Source organism: Aulostomus chinensis, chromosome 16 (assembly GCF_037954235.1).
Source record: "Aulostomus chinensis isolate RoL2024-O1b breed Wild chromosome 16, RoL_Achi_v1.0, whole genome shotgun sequence".
In the NCBI taxonomy this organism is placed as follows: domain Eukaryota; kingdom Metazoa; phylum Chordata; class Actinopteri; order Syngnathiformes; family Aulostomidae; genus Aulostomus; species Aulostomus chinensis.
Genome location: NC_141335.1, coordinates 10,353,978 through 10,371,470, shown reverse-complemented (window position 1 = coordinate 10,371,470; position 17,493 = coordinate 10,353,978). Strand labels below are relative to the sequence as shown.

The window sequence follows — 17,493 nt, the reverse complement described above, 5'->3', positions numbered from 1 at the left end:
AAAGGAATTGGCACCAACACTGAGGTGCCAAGCACCAGCTACTAATTGACAGAGCAGTTGCCCGAGACTGTAAGAGCAGACAGACCAACCTGCGCACCGCCTGGATTGATTACAAGGAAGCCTACGACTCAGTGCCGCACACAGTGTGGAACTACATCAACAGTAACCTGAGAGCCTTCGTCAGAAACTCAATGGGGATGTTGAATACGACCCTAGAGGCCAACTCAAAGCCAGTAGCCCAGTAAACATCAAGCGCGGCACATACCAAGGAGACGCACTGTCACCATTCCTGTTCTGAATGGGCCTGAACCCCCTCAGTCAGATCATCACAAGAAGTGGTTACAGATACCGATACCGGAGTGTGGCAACAATCAGCCACCTGCTCTATACGGATGACATCAAGCAGGAATGAGCAAGAAATTGACTCACTGATTCACACCACCAGGATCTACAGCAAGGACATAGGGCTGTCATTCGGATTGGACAAATGTGGCCGGTAGGTATCAAGGAGAGGCAAGATGATCAGAACAAAGGGGTCAACCTACCAAACAAAACATCTTGCTTTGAGTTTTTTTTTTACATCATCTACCTACAAATAATAAATATTTTTTTTCTCAACTAAACAATTCAGTTGGATCTCTTATGTTCATAGGACCATCAGAAATATGTTAAAACTAATTTCTCTTTGTTGAACTTTTAATCAAGAGGCTTTTTTAAAAAAATTCTATCTCTGTTTGAATAATTATATTTGCTGTTATTATGGTGCCTTTTGCATAGAACATTTCATCTGTCCAGTTATTGTGGCACACATCAGTAAAAGGGTGTTATATTTCAACACAGACCCTCCCTCAACATAAACTGTGAGTGTAAACTTTGGGCAAATAGACTGAGATTTAGAGAAAAACCAGCCAACTCCCCTGTGGGGAGTGAATACTTGGGGAGTGTGACATTTCTGCAACTCTACACTGATTGGACAGGCGACCTCTGATGTAGGGGCTCAGCCCATTCTGTCCTGGCTGAGAGAAGTGTTTTTGAGACTTTTACAGTCTCAGTTTCCCTCAAATATCCACATTCACATCTCCACTCACACACGTTCAAGTGCATCATCGCTTCTGTTCTGCTCTTGAACTGGAAATGAAAATGAACTATCCACTAGTGATTCTGCTCTGTGTGGGACTGCTGCACCAGACCTCGAAGGCCATCCTCATGGATAAACTAGCAGACAAAAAGAGTTGTGGGGATGCAGAATGCTCACGTAAGTCAGACGAACATAAAGAAGTCCAGTTGACATCTTCGGCATGAACGCATGTACTCGATAACACTTTGGTATTATTATACTTCTCTTTCCTTATGTGTTTTCTTAGATGTTCTCTCCATGGCCACGGCCTTGGATGACTTCATCGCTCCTGATTGCAGATTCATCAACATTAGGAAGGGTCAGATGGTTTATGTGTATTCTAAACTCATACCAGAGGAGGGCGCTGGAGTCTTCTGGTCTGGAAGTGTACGTGCAAACACTTGGAATCAGTTGGGAATGTGCAGCCCTTAAAATAATATGTCAGTGAGGACATTTGGTTGGATGTTTAGCTCCTGCATGGAGTGAGATAGATGATTTAAGTCCAGTATGGAACTCTTTAAATGATACTGTATGATGTAATGTATTATAATTTGTTAAAACAGGCTTACAGTGATCGCTATGTGGATCAGATGGGCACAATTGGCTACTTCCCTGCAACCATGGTGAAGGAGACACACAGTTTCATACAAGACACAGTGGAGATTCCCACAACTGTGCGTGAACACACGCTGCATCCAATGTATCTTTTCTTTCTTTCAGTTACTCATTATTGGTTGACATTTACCTAATTTGATGTAATGATTGTTTTTGCAGGCCATGGATTTCTACTGTGATTAGGATGTAACAGGCCCAACACACGCTGAGTCTGCCGCCGCCGCCGCCGCCGCCGCTGACTCCTGTCCGTCTTGCTCTGATTTACACGCCACATTTATTTGCTGAATAAATCTCTTTTTCGTGTCAATCCAAAGATAATCATTTGTTTTGATTGCATCTTCAGAAGTGGTAATTGCATTCTTAAACTCTGTTGACTCGGTTTTTTTTAGCTTGCTTTGAACAGCTGACAAGTTGAAGATCATCTTTTGTACAATAAATTCATTCTTTATCCTGCTGTTGCTTTTTTTTATTGCAGTGTCAAGAGCTCTTGATTCTGTTAATAAAGATTGTTTCATTTAATTATTTGCGTTGCGCAAATTAATGACACGTAAAATATTCACATCATTTTTCATGAAAAGCGTTCAGATATCCTCTATGGGTCCCATGTGGAGAGACAAGAGTAGCCTCTAAATTAGATCATTTAATCTCATTCAAGTTAGTGGAAGGTTAAACTGCAAGTTGGAGGTATCTAATGCACTTCCTGTATTAGCATCTCTAGCTCACACAGGAAGCGCACTAGTGTGTCCTTCTTACCTTTCTATTTTTAGGCTCCGCCTCTGATGTGTACATCCAAGGTTTGTCCGAAAGAGATGCTGTATGGAACACTGCGCTTGGTTTGAGAAGTAGTTCAATATTACATAATCTTGTCATTTCAACAACAACAACAACAAAAAATGTTATGCCTTGCTCTAATTCCATGAATGCTGGCAAAGAGTACTTTGGAGAAAAGTGTACTCGATGACTTCTGCTAACCTGCACGACTAAGCTAACTCTCTGTGGGTCTCAGCTCTTTGACACAGAATAAAGGAGAGAAGGGTCATCTGACTCTGGACAATAAGCGTATTTCCTCAAACGTTGGTGTGTTCCTGCCAAATAATTAGATGTTTTGTAATTTCTTTGTATTATGATAAAGTTAAATGATTCATGTTAAAATCCTTTGCCATGATTATACTGTTGTAACTGTTAAGACTTTCCAAATGATGACTTGAAATTATTTTTTTGATTGCTTTTGAATCATCATCATTATTTCTTCTCTCTGCGTCATAACCCTCCAAGATACGGTGGAGAATGAAATATCTCAATCAAACCTTCCCCGGGGTGGATTATCAGAATGTTTCATTTCAACAGACATGGTAATTTAGTTCATGTTCCTTCTATTTCTCTTCCATGGGTTACTTGACTGCTGCATACACCGATTTGTAGAGCCACTCAACAGGATATTTTCATTACAGTATTTTTGTTTCCTTGACCTCAGGCAGAAAGGTAGGAAATAAGGCTGTCACCTGTTAGCTCAATCTCCTGTCCCTTTCTCTATTCGGATCAATACAAACCTGTTAAAACATAGATGTCGACCTCAGGGGTGTTCCTCAGGCCCATCTTCACCAGTAGCAGCAGTTTCACCATATATAGTAAAAATATGAGGAAAGTAGAGAATTTTGAGAGGTTACCTCAATAAGTGGTTGTCGAGTAGAACGGGTGTTGACCGTACATCTCCACAGCTGCTTGTGATTGATGAGATGAAAGAATAAGCACATTTTAAAACAGTTGCATTACTCCTGACGAGTGACTTACTCCTTACTAAAGTCACTCCTCTGTCAGACAACTGTAGCTTTATGGTGTTACCATGGTGACAGGCATGGATATTGTGACAGAAAAGATTGATGCATATGTGTGTGTGTGTGTGTGTGTGTGTGTGTGCATCCTGTGTGTGTTTGAGCTTAAAGGAGCAGCTGTCAAACACAGGCAACTGTAGATGCTGTTGCTGTGTTTTGTTTTTTTTTTCCATCCGGCGGTGTTCCACCCACACCTCAGCCGGTGGCAGCACACAGCACCCCCGTCGAGCTGTGAAATCAACCGCTTCAGGCTAGGATATCATCTGAGCGTGACATTTTAGACCGAGGCATCATCAGTCGCTGTTTGACGTCCCGTGTGTCTGCTTGATGCAACGTGTTGTGATGCTGTGGAAAAACAACGAATACATTTAAAAAGCTCCTAATCAGAAAACACAAATAGTTTCAAGCAAATGCAGCTAATTGTTGGGATAACACACAATTACATGAGGGAAGAATGATAATTCAACTTTTGTCTGAGAACAACTGACAGAATATAAAACATCGCATTGAGCAGGGATGAGGTGAGTCAGGGGAACATTTGAAGTGAGAACATATTTGTTTCTGGACATGAGGTGACTCAAGGAAAATGTAGTTGTTGATGAAACAGCTCTTTTTTTCCCTTAGGGGGCACACAAGAAGTGGTATTTACAGAGATACACAGAAAGCTTCATTTGTTATCATCGAGGGACTGAAAACTGCTGCATGTGTGTAGACACGCTTGTGTGGTCAGAATTATTCCACCACTGAGTCATCCTATAGTATCCCTTGAAATCAATTGATCAAATCGTCAAATTTCATTTATAAAGCTCAAAATCACAAATCTGCCTCAAGGGACTTCCCAAACTATAGACAATGCAACATCCTCTATCCTCTGATCCTTGATCGGGGTGAGGCAAAACTTCAGGATGTTCAGGATGTGGAGCAGTTTTTAAAATCACCAGGTGGAACACATGTCCTTATCTCTTCCAAGACCCTCGGCTGGGTGGCGTGTGCTAAGGTTATGTCAGAATAATGAGATCTTTCAATAAAACGTTACTGAACAACTAGAACAAAAATGCTTTCGTACAGTAAAATAAAATAAGTTGTGCCTGTATGAAAAAAAGCAGCACTAAAGAGTAATCGCAACTCTTCGAGAATGCACTTTAACTTTGTTAATAGCAATAAAATGGAAAAGTAAACCGCTTAATTCATCAAGGTGGTGGATCTGTCAAGCTGCTTTGAATGAAGGGATGATGAAATCAGAAGAACTTTTAGGACAACATGCGTCTCCCGATGTTAGAAAAATAAGTTTGAGATGAAAGTTTTAAATTTTCAGCCAGACAAGGACACAAAACCGGCAACCCAAAAAGAAACAAAATGAATATTCTATTCTGGGCGGCAATGAGTTTTGACTCAAATTTAAAAAAGAGCTCTACAAACTGTCAGGTGCAAGAGGCATGCTGTTTCCAGCCAAATACTATGAAAGGGTACAAGTGACTGTGTCCAGACGAAATTTAGCGTCTGTATTATCGAATGCTTACCTTGGATACTTCATCAAATGTTCAGATTTTAAAAAATGGATTAATTTGCATAAATTCAAGATATTCAGAGGTACTGTGTGTAGAATGCTTGAAGAAGAGCAGCGCGAGAATGAATCCTAAAACCAGTAAAGGTGTTTGCATTGTTGGATGTCAAGTTCTCTGAAAGTCATCTGAGAGTCAGTCGGCTTTTGATTAAATGCCTCAAATTAAGTCTTTGGTTAACACAACTTTAAGATATTTCACAGCATAAATATGTTATTTTAAGTTTTTTTTTTCTTTATGTGCTTCTATAAAGGCCTTGCGAACAGGTAGCTTTACAAGTCTATAGAGTTTTTCATGGACATTAAATGTCATCATGCCCCAAAATCTAATGTAACAATCCTATTGATTTTCATTCAAAGGGAGTGCTAATTTCATCCCTGCCGCATTCTGTTTGGCAGTTCCAATAATTCTGAGTAAGTAGTGACTGACTTCGAAGCTCTAACGTCTTCCTGTCTTTGAAAAGATAATGTGTCGTCACAGATTTACTTCAAGAGCGCCAGAAAATGCCAGGTCACTCAACTAAATCAATCAATCAGTCAACATGAATCAGTCACGGCTAAACCCTGAGGATCATACGTGTCTTTCTCCATGGCGTCTAAATTTCAAATTGCATTAGTCAGTCTTGTTTTGTGTCAGGAATATCCAGCCACCAACCGGCCACGCCACGTCTGCTATTTCCGTATCTCAAGGAAAAAGTCACAGCCAGCATAAAGTGCACCTTTAACCATGTTATTTTATCTTTTTCAGTCTTTGTCTATCTTTCTCTTTTCTGTGTGTGTGTGTGTGTGTGTGTGTGTGTGTGTGTGTGTGTGTGTTTGCATTCTATCTCTGACTCATGTAATTGCACAAGCTGGTGTAATTCCACCCATTTTCTCTGTCACAAAACCACACAAAGAAACCATTGATTTCATTTGGTGTGTGTTCAACCCTGTAAACAACTCAGGAGGACTCCCATGTGTCTAATACTTGAAAGTTGCACAACTATTTAGGGAGAAAATAACACACAATTGAATTTTGCATTTGGAGAAATCAGGTTGGAGTGATCATCAACATGTTGTTCTTGATTTCTTGTCTCATCTCAAACGATCCTTCCTCTACCTTCCATATCCAAGGAAAATTGTTACATAACGGAACGTCATTTCCATTTTGCTGTGCACTACGGTATGTGACAAGAGAGATTTAGAAGCCCGGTCTCCTTCATATGTATGACCAGTCTAATTATTCATAATGGGATTGTTAAGTGTGCAACAGAAAGTTCCTTAAATTCTGATTTATTAGGCAAATCATAGCGCATCAGGGATCCAAGGTCATTTTTCCGGTAGCAAGTCACACTCTCGCTTCACTCTGACCATGATTTGAGTTTAGACTGAAGACGCAGGCGTCAGAACGTGTTTTCCATCAGTCCGGTATTTTAAGACACTTCTTGTACATTCATGGTGAGCCTTGACCCGGCTAAATCTACAGAAGGGTTTCTAGTGTTGGAGGAGCAGGTACCAAGGTCATCAAGAAACGATGAAGTATCATCACTGAGCTGTTGACCAGTCATCCTATGATGTAAAAGTAAACAGGAAGTAATTGTAAGAGCTGTTATCGGATGAAAGTATGAACAATTGTTTCTTAAGAATTTCCAACAACAAGGGACATCATTGGGGACATTGCACATAGCAGCTGTGTTGCACTGTCTTCATGCTGAGTTCCCTAGAATGTTCCTTAACTGTACAATACAGAGATACAGAAGAGTAAATCTCAGTAGCGAGGACCAGAATGTTGGAAGTTCCTCATCTTTTCATTGGAAAATAAAATATGTTACATCCCTGTAGTTGAAGCCTGCAAGATTTAGGTTAAGGTAACAAAAAATATAACAAACAACAAAAGAACAGTCTTAAAATGTCTCATACAAACATCCAATTCTGTTGTCATCAGGATCATGACTAAAAAAAACAAACATCAGGTTTCTGTTCTCTGCTGCAAAAAAAAGTCTGGCTGTTTCTGTGGTATAAATGACTCAAAAGCACAAAATAACACATTTGGAGCAGAAATGCAAAGTGTTTTTTTTTTAAAAGAACATTATTCACTTGCTTTGATTGTGACTACACTGAAATTAAAGATAAAGAATGTAGAATCAGGTGACATGATTGGAGACTGAAACCCCTCCCCTCCCTCAATAAAGCTTGCAGGGCCTTTCATGTCTAATCCTACAATTCTCTAATCGGGGTTCTCAAATCTTAATCCCTGTAACAAAATTTCTTTGTTAGCTAAAATGCTTAAAGAAATTAGGAAATACAACATCAGCTGACTTTCTAAACTGATCTACAGGAAGTAAATCTATAGATAAATGCTGCTTCTAAGATAGATTTAGATCTTTTTATTTGCAACAAACAGATCCCAACTATCATTTGATGCTTCATCTGGTTTGCCCGCAAGCGAGCAACTTCTAAAATGCTGGTTGTCTGAATGGATCAGGTACATGGATAAGGTATAAATCTCCTCTTCTAAAAGCTTTGAAAGCTTTCTGAAAATGTCCAGCGATCCTGATGAGCAAGTTCAAAGAAACAAAAATGTCCTCAACTCATTCATTGCGTTATAAAATGTCAGTTCACCGATGTCTCATGCTGTATTGATTTTACTGCAACATGAATAAGTATGTGTTCAGAATGCTGCCTGCTGTTTTTGATGCCTGCATATCATGTTTTTTTTTCTTGCAAACATTAAGAATTCCAGCAGAGGAAAGAATGCTTTTCACTGTGATGCTAATGAATATGATTCACTGTCTTCCTTTTTCATTTCCTTCAATATTTATTCACTTCAAATAGCTTTTTTTTTCTTCTAAGTAATGCAAATGTGAGCTCCATTTCATCTGGAGGAGTCTACCAGCATCATGTCTGAGCAGATGAGAAGAACCAGGCTTTTATTTGCCTTCTTTTACCTCGGTTTTTGAGTGGCAGCAGGCTTCCATCACAAAAATATCCTATATCCATCCATCCATCTATTTCCTATACCACTTATCCATTAAGGGTTGCGGGGGGGGGGGGGGGGGGCAGCACTGGAGCCTATCCTAGCTGATGTTGGGTGAGAAGTGGGGTTCACACTGTTCGGGTTGCAAAGCCATCAGGAGCAATTAGGGGCTCAATATCTTGCTCTCCTATGTCCATCCATCCATGCATCCATTTTCTACTGCTTATCCTGTTTAGGGTCACAAGGGGGCTGGAGCCTATCCCAGCAACTTATGGGCAAGAGGCGGGGTTCACCCTGGACAGGTCACCAGTCCATCGCAGGGCCGACACATACAGACAGACAACCATTCACACTGATTATTAATGTTAATTAAGAGTATCAATCAGCCTCGTCCCACGCAGGCACAGGGAGAACATGCAAACTCCACAAAAAGATCCCGTGACTGAGCTGGGACTCAAATCCGGAACCTTCTTGCTGTGAGGCACAGTGCTAGCCACTGCACCACTGTGCCTCCCAGTCTCCTATGTCCTGTCTTCAAATATTTTTGCAAAAGTTTTTTTTAAATTTTTTGTCCAGTTGCTGAGCTATGAATAGATTTGGAGTGTTTGTCATGACAACCAATTACCTGTTACAAAGCCAGTGAGGCTTGTAATGGAAAATTTTAATATCATGCTGTGTTTTCTTATGTTTTTAACTTTAATTGAGCCTTGTGTTGTTTTTCTATTTGCACTATGTTTGAACTTTGTGGTCAAGTGGCTATAAGTTTGAGACAGTTGTATGTTTGGAAAACGTCTAGTGCCAGACTTCCTGTTTTCTGCAACGGAGCGATAAGTGCTATGTTGATTGCTTCTTAGAATTTTCACACCTAGCAGATGCGCAAGCTGATGAGACCCCACTTTCAGCTTCTTGTATATGACAGCAGATTTACATGTTCATATAAACCTTAAAAGGAAAACCTTAAGTATAGGTGGGAGTTAATCTGCAGGGGCGACAAAGAATGTATAAAAGCACAGGTGACTCTGTACTCTGGGGATTCTTCTTCAGCATATGCTCGTTGTGTGTTGAACAAATTTCTCTCTTGCAAGATAAAATAATCGCTCAGACTCAACAGCAGTTTGTTTGGCTATTGTTTCTCATCTCACCAGAAAGTGGAGCCTCTCGGGACAAACATTGTGTCCATCTTAATATGTGTCCACCACAGGCTAAGTTAGGCAGTTAAGAGATGAAACAATATTGTCTGTTGCAGGATTCCTTGATGTGTGTGTGTGTGTTTTTCACATATTTACATGACCACATAGAAAAATGTTCTTTTGACCTAAATGTGTGGAGTCTGCAGCGCAGTTCAACTGTGGTGGCAGTAATCATACAACTTTTTTTTTTAAAAATTGAGCATTTAATAATTTTTTTTTATTTCACTGCTTACAATGGCTTAAGTTGCTCATTATTATTAGGAGGAGCAGTGTTACAAGTTATTCATTATAAAATTGTGACTGAAGAATGTAAGCTAAAACATTTCCATTTCATAATTGAGGAACAACAAACTAAAAATACATAATTTCTCACCCAATGTCAGCTGGGACAGGCTCCAGCCACCACCATCCCAACAGACAAGTGGTACAGAAAATGGATGGATAGATAAAAAGCATTATAAAAATAATTTTCCACCTTCCAGTGAGAGGCGGGGTTCACCCTGGACGGGTCACCAGTCCATCGCAGGGCCAACACACAGAGACACACAACCATTCACACTCACAGTCACACCTATGGTCAATTAAGAGTATCAATCAGCCTCGTCCTCTCTTGATGTCTTTGGACTGTGGGAGGAAGCTGGAGTACCAGAGAGAACCCACACAGGAACAGGGAGAACATGGAGACTCCACACAGAAAGATCCCGCACTGGAGCCGGGGCTCGAACCGGGAACCTTCTTGCTGTGAGGCGACAGTGCTGACCACTGCACCAACGTGCTGCGAAAAGTTTATAATTTTGTAATAAAGTTTGAAATTTAAGTAAAATGTACAATTTGTGGAATTTGTGGTCATTTTACTCACATGAAAATTATTTAATGCCAAACAATACATAATCAATATATTTCAATTTACACTCTTCATATGTAGGTGGATGGGTTCTTAATTTGCATTGCTCTGCTGTAGACCCATATCCAAATAGAAGTGTTCTTTTAAGTTAAGAAAGAAATGCTTTATCATGGTCTCATGTTCGATCAGATTTGTGATTAAATATTAGATATTTCAAATTGGGTCACACCTTTCTCACATTTGGTAAATCAAGCCATATGTCCTGTCAGGAAGTGACTTTTGATCACTGAATTGTTGTGTTCTTTTGGGGTTTTTTTTGCATAGCCGTAGCCAATCATTTTGAACGTACCGTGTCAGCGTGCTGCATAAGACGTTGGTTTATTAGGTTTTGTCCTGCTTCTTTCAAGCTCCATATCTCAGTCTTGCAGCCATCCAAAGCGTGTTGCTCGAGAATGACATGAGTGAAAATGATAAAAACACTAACTGCTATCTGGAACTTCTCATAATGGGAAAAAATAAATCGTCATGCTTTGCTCCATTTGCTGAATGTCAAATCGCAGTGGTGTAAACCGAGCGCAAGCACATGTCGGAGGCTTTTCTTCCATGCAGCAGTTATCTGCGCCCACACATGTACAGTAATAAATGTTTTTGAAGTGGTAGAATATAGTATAAAGCCATTACAGGTGGGCACGCGGCTTCAAAGTACATGGTTGCTTTGCAGAGCCTGTGGGAATTTTATAGTCTAACCAGGTTTGTTAAGCTTAATGGTCCTTGTATTGATTGGCTGGGGTATCCTCACAGATCGCAGGGGCAGAATGAACAATGAGCTTCTCAATGAGGATCTTTAAATGCATTTGGGCTTGTAGTTTTATTGACCCTCCTGGAATAGCCAGCGTAGGGTTTATTTACACACTTTTGCTTTCAGGATGGCTTTACAATGGAGTGATGATCAGTAAAAGAGGTGAGGAAGGAAGGATTGTACATCATCAGCCGCTCAGTTGAGCTGTTAGGATGAAGTGAACATCCTCTAGTGCAGCTGTTGTGTAAGGACAACAATAAAAAATTATGTAGATCAGTGACCTTTGTTCAGTTACATAAATCTTGCAACACCAAATGAATCAGTGCAACAAAGAACTGTTAATTAGAGGCGTCGACTTCCTAGTTAGCAATTTTATTGCTTCGCTGCTGTCGTGTCTGCAGAACCACAAAGAGACTGTGGCCATTGCATAATCCCTGGCTGGATGAAACGACACCGACTAACACATGTGTGTTAAGAGTCTGATAAAAGGTGTCACGGCTGCAGCTTACGTGCACACTGTTCACGCTCAAAGGGGCCTTTTCAGCTTAGACGCATGGAAAAACACTCTCATCACACACACACACATAGATTGTTTTTTCACAACATTTCTCTGCATCCATTGTAACCTTTGTTCTCAGAAACCGTTGCATAAATGTCAAGCGGTGGCGTTAATGACTTTGCGCCCGGATCCCTGGAAATGTTTACTCTTGATCACCTTTTCCTTCAGAAAATTTCCTCATTCCTTCCTTCCTGGCTATTTATTTGAGTTCTTAAATTGCCTATTGTTGGAAGCAGCATCGCTAAAAAGCTAAAACCCATGATATGTTGCTATGTTTACCCTGTGCTGCCTATGAAAAATATCCATTGTTTGCTTTCTTAATGGACTGTGCTCTTTGGCTGCTAGTCGGCCAGTACTGGAAAGAGGCTTGGAAACCTCGGAGATACCATTACCATTAGCACTAATGTCCTAATGGAAAGAGCATCAGAGCCCACACACTGAGACTGCTCGGTATACTGCATGCGTGATCCAGCTGCATTGTCATCATGAAGCCAAGGTCTCCTGGTTCGTCCGTTTTTCTGCGTATATGTGCTGGTTGTGCAGCGCTTGATACATTGGTCAAAGTTACATGGTGATTATTTCCTGTTGTCCATCAAAGATCAGGCTGCCTCGTTACAGATATATTAAAAAAAAGGTTGTTAAACACTACATAGTCAAACGTCAGACAGCAACCGAGGCTGACAATTGCTCTGACATCAGATTGGAGGTGTCTGACTTAGCTGACAACATAATGAGTGTTTGAAAGGAAATGGGAAAGTTGGCAGGTTCGTGACTACACGAGAACTGGGTCCAGCTCAGGAGGCTTGATTTGAATTATTAGCGCTGAGGTAATTTTTCCTACAGTGGCCAATCAAAATCATCAGCAGAAATGTGTTTGGGGTGTTTGATTCTGGCATGTTGGGGGGTACTCAGCATGATACCTTATTCATAGCAATTAAACAACAGCAGTCATACTCTCAACATAATATCTGCCTGCATGCTGAGCATAAAGGCTTGCCACTGTAAACTCCAGGGCACCTGCTGATAGCTGACTATCATCTGTGTTTTAGGCCTATATATATATATATATATATATATATATATATATATATATATATATATATATATATATATATATATATATATATATAAAACTTTCTCTAAAAAAATAGCGCTAAGAGTGTAATTTACCTTTACATTTAAAGGAGGAAGGCCTGGAGTACTCCCTCGGTAGACAAAAAGTTAAAAATTGATAAAACAAAAGCATTTATCAGATTACCATTTCAAGGTGAAATGTATGAAAAATGTATGAAGAAGGCTATTTGTCATTGCAAGTGTTTATATATATATATATATATATATATATATATATATAATAATTTCCCTGTAGTCATTTTTTTGTTGATATTGATATTATATGACACAGGACTGTAGCTGCTGGAAAATGGGTTCAAAATATAAGCCAAACAACATTTCTATCTGAAAGTCCCCGTCAAATTGAATTATCCCAACTTCCAATTTGACTACAAATTGACAACAATCAAACTATTCCAGCTACAGCATGTGCCAACCTTGTCATCAACAGGAACTTAAAGACCGTGTCCCGTAGTGTCATAGAAAATGAAATATTACTTAAATGACTACAAACTGGTATTAAAAAAAACCCCAAGGATGACGTGACCTTAAATGTCTATGTAGATTCACATTTGATATTTAAATGTACTGTAGCTAATCAAATCGCACTGATTATTTTTTTCACCCTCTGTCTGTGTTAATGTGACTCATCCCCATTAATTTGCATGTCCTTTAATTCTCTCCTCTGTGGTGCATTCATTAGGGAGCACAGAATCCTCACCTTGAAATAAGCAATGCACACAGGGAATTAATTGTTTTGATTAAGCATAATCTGTGCTTTGCACAGTTGTTTTTCTTTTCTAATTAAACTAAATTCATACCAGGAATTTGCTTCAAATAACAAAGAAGGTCGTACCATTACTCACTGCACTGCTGTAACAGTTTGTGAGGCGTGAGAAGTGCACTGCTGGAGACTGTGACAGTGGAGTGTTTTTAATGGACATTTTAGTTTGTCAGTTTTACTGTTTTGGGTCATCTTTACTTATCCTAACTTCAACCCTTTAAATTTGGTGATGTGTTTACAAATAGGTGTCTTTAACTCAGAGGCTTTTCTTTGTGATTACAGAATGCAGAGAGATCCGGCCACATATATTTAACTTGAGCTAATGGCGACTGTTGGCTAACAAGAATAACAAAATAACAGCAATGAACTCTCCCGTCTGGGCGATTTTTTTAGTTTGGACATTATCTCTCTTGTGTTGGGGTCATTCTCTTTGTTTTCTTGTGCTCCTGTTGTCATGTCGGTGAAGTTTTTTCATCATTTCTGCACATTTCACATTATATGTCTTGTTCTTCCTGTTTTATTTTGTAATCACCAACCCTTTGTCCCCATTCCAGAGTCACTTCCTGTACACCCGTCCCCATCTTGTCACACCTGCTTCCTGATTGTTCTCCCCTACCTGCATCTCATCTTCCCTGATGACTTCATGTCATAGTCCTCGTCTCCAGCTGGTTGTACTTCACAGTCCTCGTCCCAGCATTCCTTTATAGCATTTATCATAGTGCACAGTCTGCTTGTGTTTGACATTGCTTGATTTTCGACCTTGCCTTTTTGCCTATCGACCTTCGGATACCTTTGCCTGCACCCCTGGACTGACTACCTGTGTACCGAACCCTGACCGGAATAAACTCGACTCGATTTGTGTATGTGCAATTGTGTCCACCTGTTCTGTGCGTGGTGTTTCTGACACCTGTGTCTTTGTGTGTTTTACACGTCCTGTCTTGTTCTGCCTTTTTTTCAGTGAATCACCTGTGTCTCATCAGTTAATCAGCCCTCATCAGTCAGAGCCTTCTTCCTTGTCTCTTAACCAGTGAGCTCCTTCCCTGCCCTCGTGTTTTCCTACTTGTTTCTTGTTGTGCCATTGGAGGAATCTGTATGTAAGTTTAGTTTCTAGTTTCAGTTTTTGTTAGATCCTCGTCTCCCTACCTGCGCTCACATCTTATTTTTTTCTAGTTGTCTCCTGTGCTCTTTTTAGATTAAGTTTGGTCCCCTGTACCCTGCCTCCTTTGTGGCAGGGCGGCATTGGGAGAGTTCGCTCGCTCACTGGCACACCTGGAAAGTGTAAGCAATCCACTCACCTGCTCCTGAACACCTCGTTCTCCAGCTTAAAGCCTCTCTGGACCTGCAAGCGGGCACCAGGTGCATTCACAAGTCGTAGATGGGTCGAACTGTGAGATCTTGCTGAGTAAACCTGTTATTGTTCCGCATAATTTCACCCATGACTTACCTGGACTCCTCGTCTCTTCTTCCCAGTGCCTCCCTCTCAGATCCACCCTCACCAGGCCCCAATCCCTGACATGATCATGTCCCTTATCCCCCTCCCTACAATAAATATTTCCTTTTTTGCACCTTATCCTCTCCTCTCCTTGGCACTTTTGGGTCCAGCTCTAGATTTGACTCCAGCAATCACATCCTTGCCAGTATCTGTATGGGGGCCCTGCTTCCATCACGGCCCAGATTTCAAATGTCTGTTTATATATAGTACACTCAAGGTTATTGTCCCATGTAATTCACATCTTCTCCAGATATGCCAGGACCAGATATTTCAGGTTGCTCTCATGTCCAATTTTAGCTGCCTGTCCAAAATTAAGTGAAAATAGCACACCGTGACGATTCCGCTGTCAGACAAAAGGACACAATGAATGTTAACAGTTGTCTGCTTTAAGATTTATATTATAATTGAGGCTGGCTTCAATCTCAGCAGTGTCCTCTTAGCTTGCACCCTGCAGGGAGAAAAACCAAAACATCACAGCAGCATAATGCCAGACTTTATAAATGACAGCTAACCTGAATTACCTTCCCATATCCTGAGATGCCCTCAGACCTGCAGGAGGGATGCAAACAGCACTTACATGACAACATTTAATTTTGTGGAGGAGGAGATGGAAATGAGAGGAAACATGAAATAATCTTCCAATTTGCCGAGGGTAAAAGAAAGGAGGCGAGCGGAGCAGAAGTACGGTTTAATCCTCTTCTGAGCTGTGTTGTGTGGTCCATGACAAATAGAGTTGGTGTTTCTACCTGAGATGACCTCTTCCACGCCTCACTGCAAGTCAAGGCCGACATCACCTGATGTTGTCCCTCTGGTCCCTGCTATCTGCTTCTCCAGCTGGCCTGATGGTAGTCATAGATCTGTGCTACACAGTTTTAGGGTCCAGTCTGCTTGTTGAGCAGCTGCAATTAAATCCCGCTTCCTTTTCCAATGGTAATTTCTTGTATTTCACTTGCTTGGTAAACCTTGATCCCCCCGAATCTTTCCACCCGCTCTCACTTCTGGGTATTAAATTATATAATATGTTGCCAGAGATGCCCAGGAGTAATATTTCAGAATTTGTCAACTTATTTGGAAGACCTATCTGCTGCTTTTGATATCGGTCTAGAGTGAAGGAGAGTATCTTATCTTACAGAGCCAGAGGCAAGCACGAGCTTCCTATGATATAGAGAGGTACGAATATTTAGAGAAAAGGAAAGCATCACAAGTAAAGCTCCTGAAACTATTAATTTTGGTATAGTACCCACAATCCCCCTCTCACTCTGGGACATTTTGTGCCACAATACTTGCTGGCACTGATGCAGATTCCTCTAAAATGACGAGGAGGATGGGGAATGTCTTGTTTTGCTTGTGTCTATTTCTACCCCCCCCCCCCTTGTGCTGCACCTCATTTTGCTGAAACTAATGGAGTGTGTGTGTGTGTTTGTGTGTGTGTGTGTGTGTGGGAGGGGGCTGTAACATGTTCACAGGCTTTCTGTTCTATTTGAGGTTTCCAAAATAAGTCCTCCCAGTCAATGCCTGCGTACACTGGAAATGTTCTAAGATGTAGAGTTGGCAGCATACTGATTCAACTCATCCATCCATTTTCTACTGTTTGTCCTGTTAAGGGTCGCGGGGGCTGGAGTCTATCCTGGCAGCATTCAGGTGAGAGGCGGGGTTCACCCTGGACAGGTTGCCAGTCCATCGCTGGGCCAACACATAGAGACAGACAACCATTCACACTCACAGTCACACCTACAGTCAATTTAGAGTATCAACCAGCCTCGTCCCCTCTTGATGTCTATGGACTGTGGGAGGAAGCTGGAGTACCAGAGAGAACCCACACAGGAACAGGGAGAACATGGAGACTCCACACAGAGAGATCCCGCGCCCGAGCCAGGCTCAAGCCTTGTTGCTGTGAGGCGACAGTGCTAACCGCTGCACCCCCGTGCCACCATGAGATATCCAGTTAACAAAAAGAAAAAAAACAAACAAGAAACATACACAAGATTCAATCAATCTATTTGTACATCTGATGGTGTCATTGCCTGCACAGGCCAGTGGAAGAGTTCCCTACTCTCTGAATAGTTTGATCTCAGCCTCGTCCTTGTCCCAGAACCTTATTGCTGTGAAGCGACAGTGCTTATCACTGCACCACTGTGCCCCTTGATTCAATTAATTTCGTCAAATTAACATGGAAAAGTAATGTTTGCACATTTTATTCCTACCCATTTCTGGGCAAAGTTTACTGAACTACAGGGGGGTGTTATAACGGGAGAGGCGGACAGTTGAGAACCCTCTTAAATAACCTGATTTACATTACAATAGTACAACGGACTAGAGTCGTATTTTTTATATTTGACGCCTTTGACCGCATTCAATAGTTAAGGTCAATGAGGCAGAGTGACACTTCTTTGTGAGTATACGCTATAAGCAGGAGAAGTTACCTTCATGTAGATGCTGTTTTGCGTTTGGATGGCTCCTGATCTGATCTGCTGGTCACAAACAATGATCGCATGAAAACCATGAATAATTCTGCTGGAATGCTTTAAAACTAAGCTGCCTGATTGTTAAGAATACAAGACGTAGGTGGTACAGATATTTATCTTAAAATGTAAGGGGTAAAATGTTGTAGAAAAGCAAATACCCAACTTA

General features: G+C 40.9%; 1 protein-coding gene and 1 long non-coding RNA gene across 3 annotated transcripts; both read left to right on the top strand.

The window, feature by feature from the left end:
* The first annotated feature begins 1,017 nt into the window (after positions 1-1,017).
* Positions 1,018-2,185, top strand: LOC147247438 (otoraplin-like). The gene is made up of 4 exons (XM_086180707.1): positions 1,018-1,255; positions 1,365-1,504; positions 1,681-1,791; positions 1,892-2,185. Exons 1-4 carry the CDS (start codon positions 1,135-1,137, stop codon positions 1,913-1,915), a joined length of 396 nt encoding a protein of 131 aa, XP_086036833.1. The 5' UTR covers positions 1,018-1,134; the 3' UTR covers positions 1,916-2,185.
* An 11,905-nt stretch (positions 2,186-14,090) lies between these two features.
* Positions 14,091-14,937, top strand: LOC147247437 (uncharacterized). Of its 2 annotated transcripts, none has more exons than XR_015109339.1 (4): positions 14,091-14,230; positions 14,329-14,464; positions 14,563-14,726; positions 14,841-14,937. It is a non-coding gene; the product is annotated as an uncharacterized LOC147247437 (long non-coding RNA). The 2 variants fall into 2 exon arrangements; XR_015109338.1 differs by having other exon boundaries at positions 14,541-14,726.
* Positions 14,938-17,493: the final 2,556 nt, after the last annotated feature.

Excerpts from the sequence above, each read along its gene's own strand:
- LOC147247438 (XM_086180707.1), top strand. The coding sequence starts at position 1,135 with ATGAAAATGAACTATCCACTAGTGATTCTGCTCTGTGTGGGACTGCTG. Across the intron at positions 1,505-1,680 it reads GAGTCTTCTGGTCTGGAAGT|GCTTACAGTGATCGCTATGT; the intron begins GTACGTGCAAAC and ends TTGTTAAAACAG. Across the intron at positions 1,792-1,891 it reads CAGTGGAGATTCCCACAACT|GCCATGGATTTCTACTGTGA; the intron begins GTGCGTGAACAC and ends TTGTTTTTGCAG.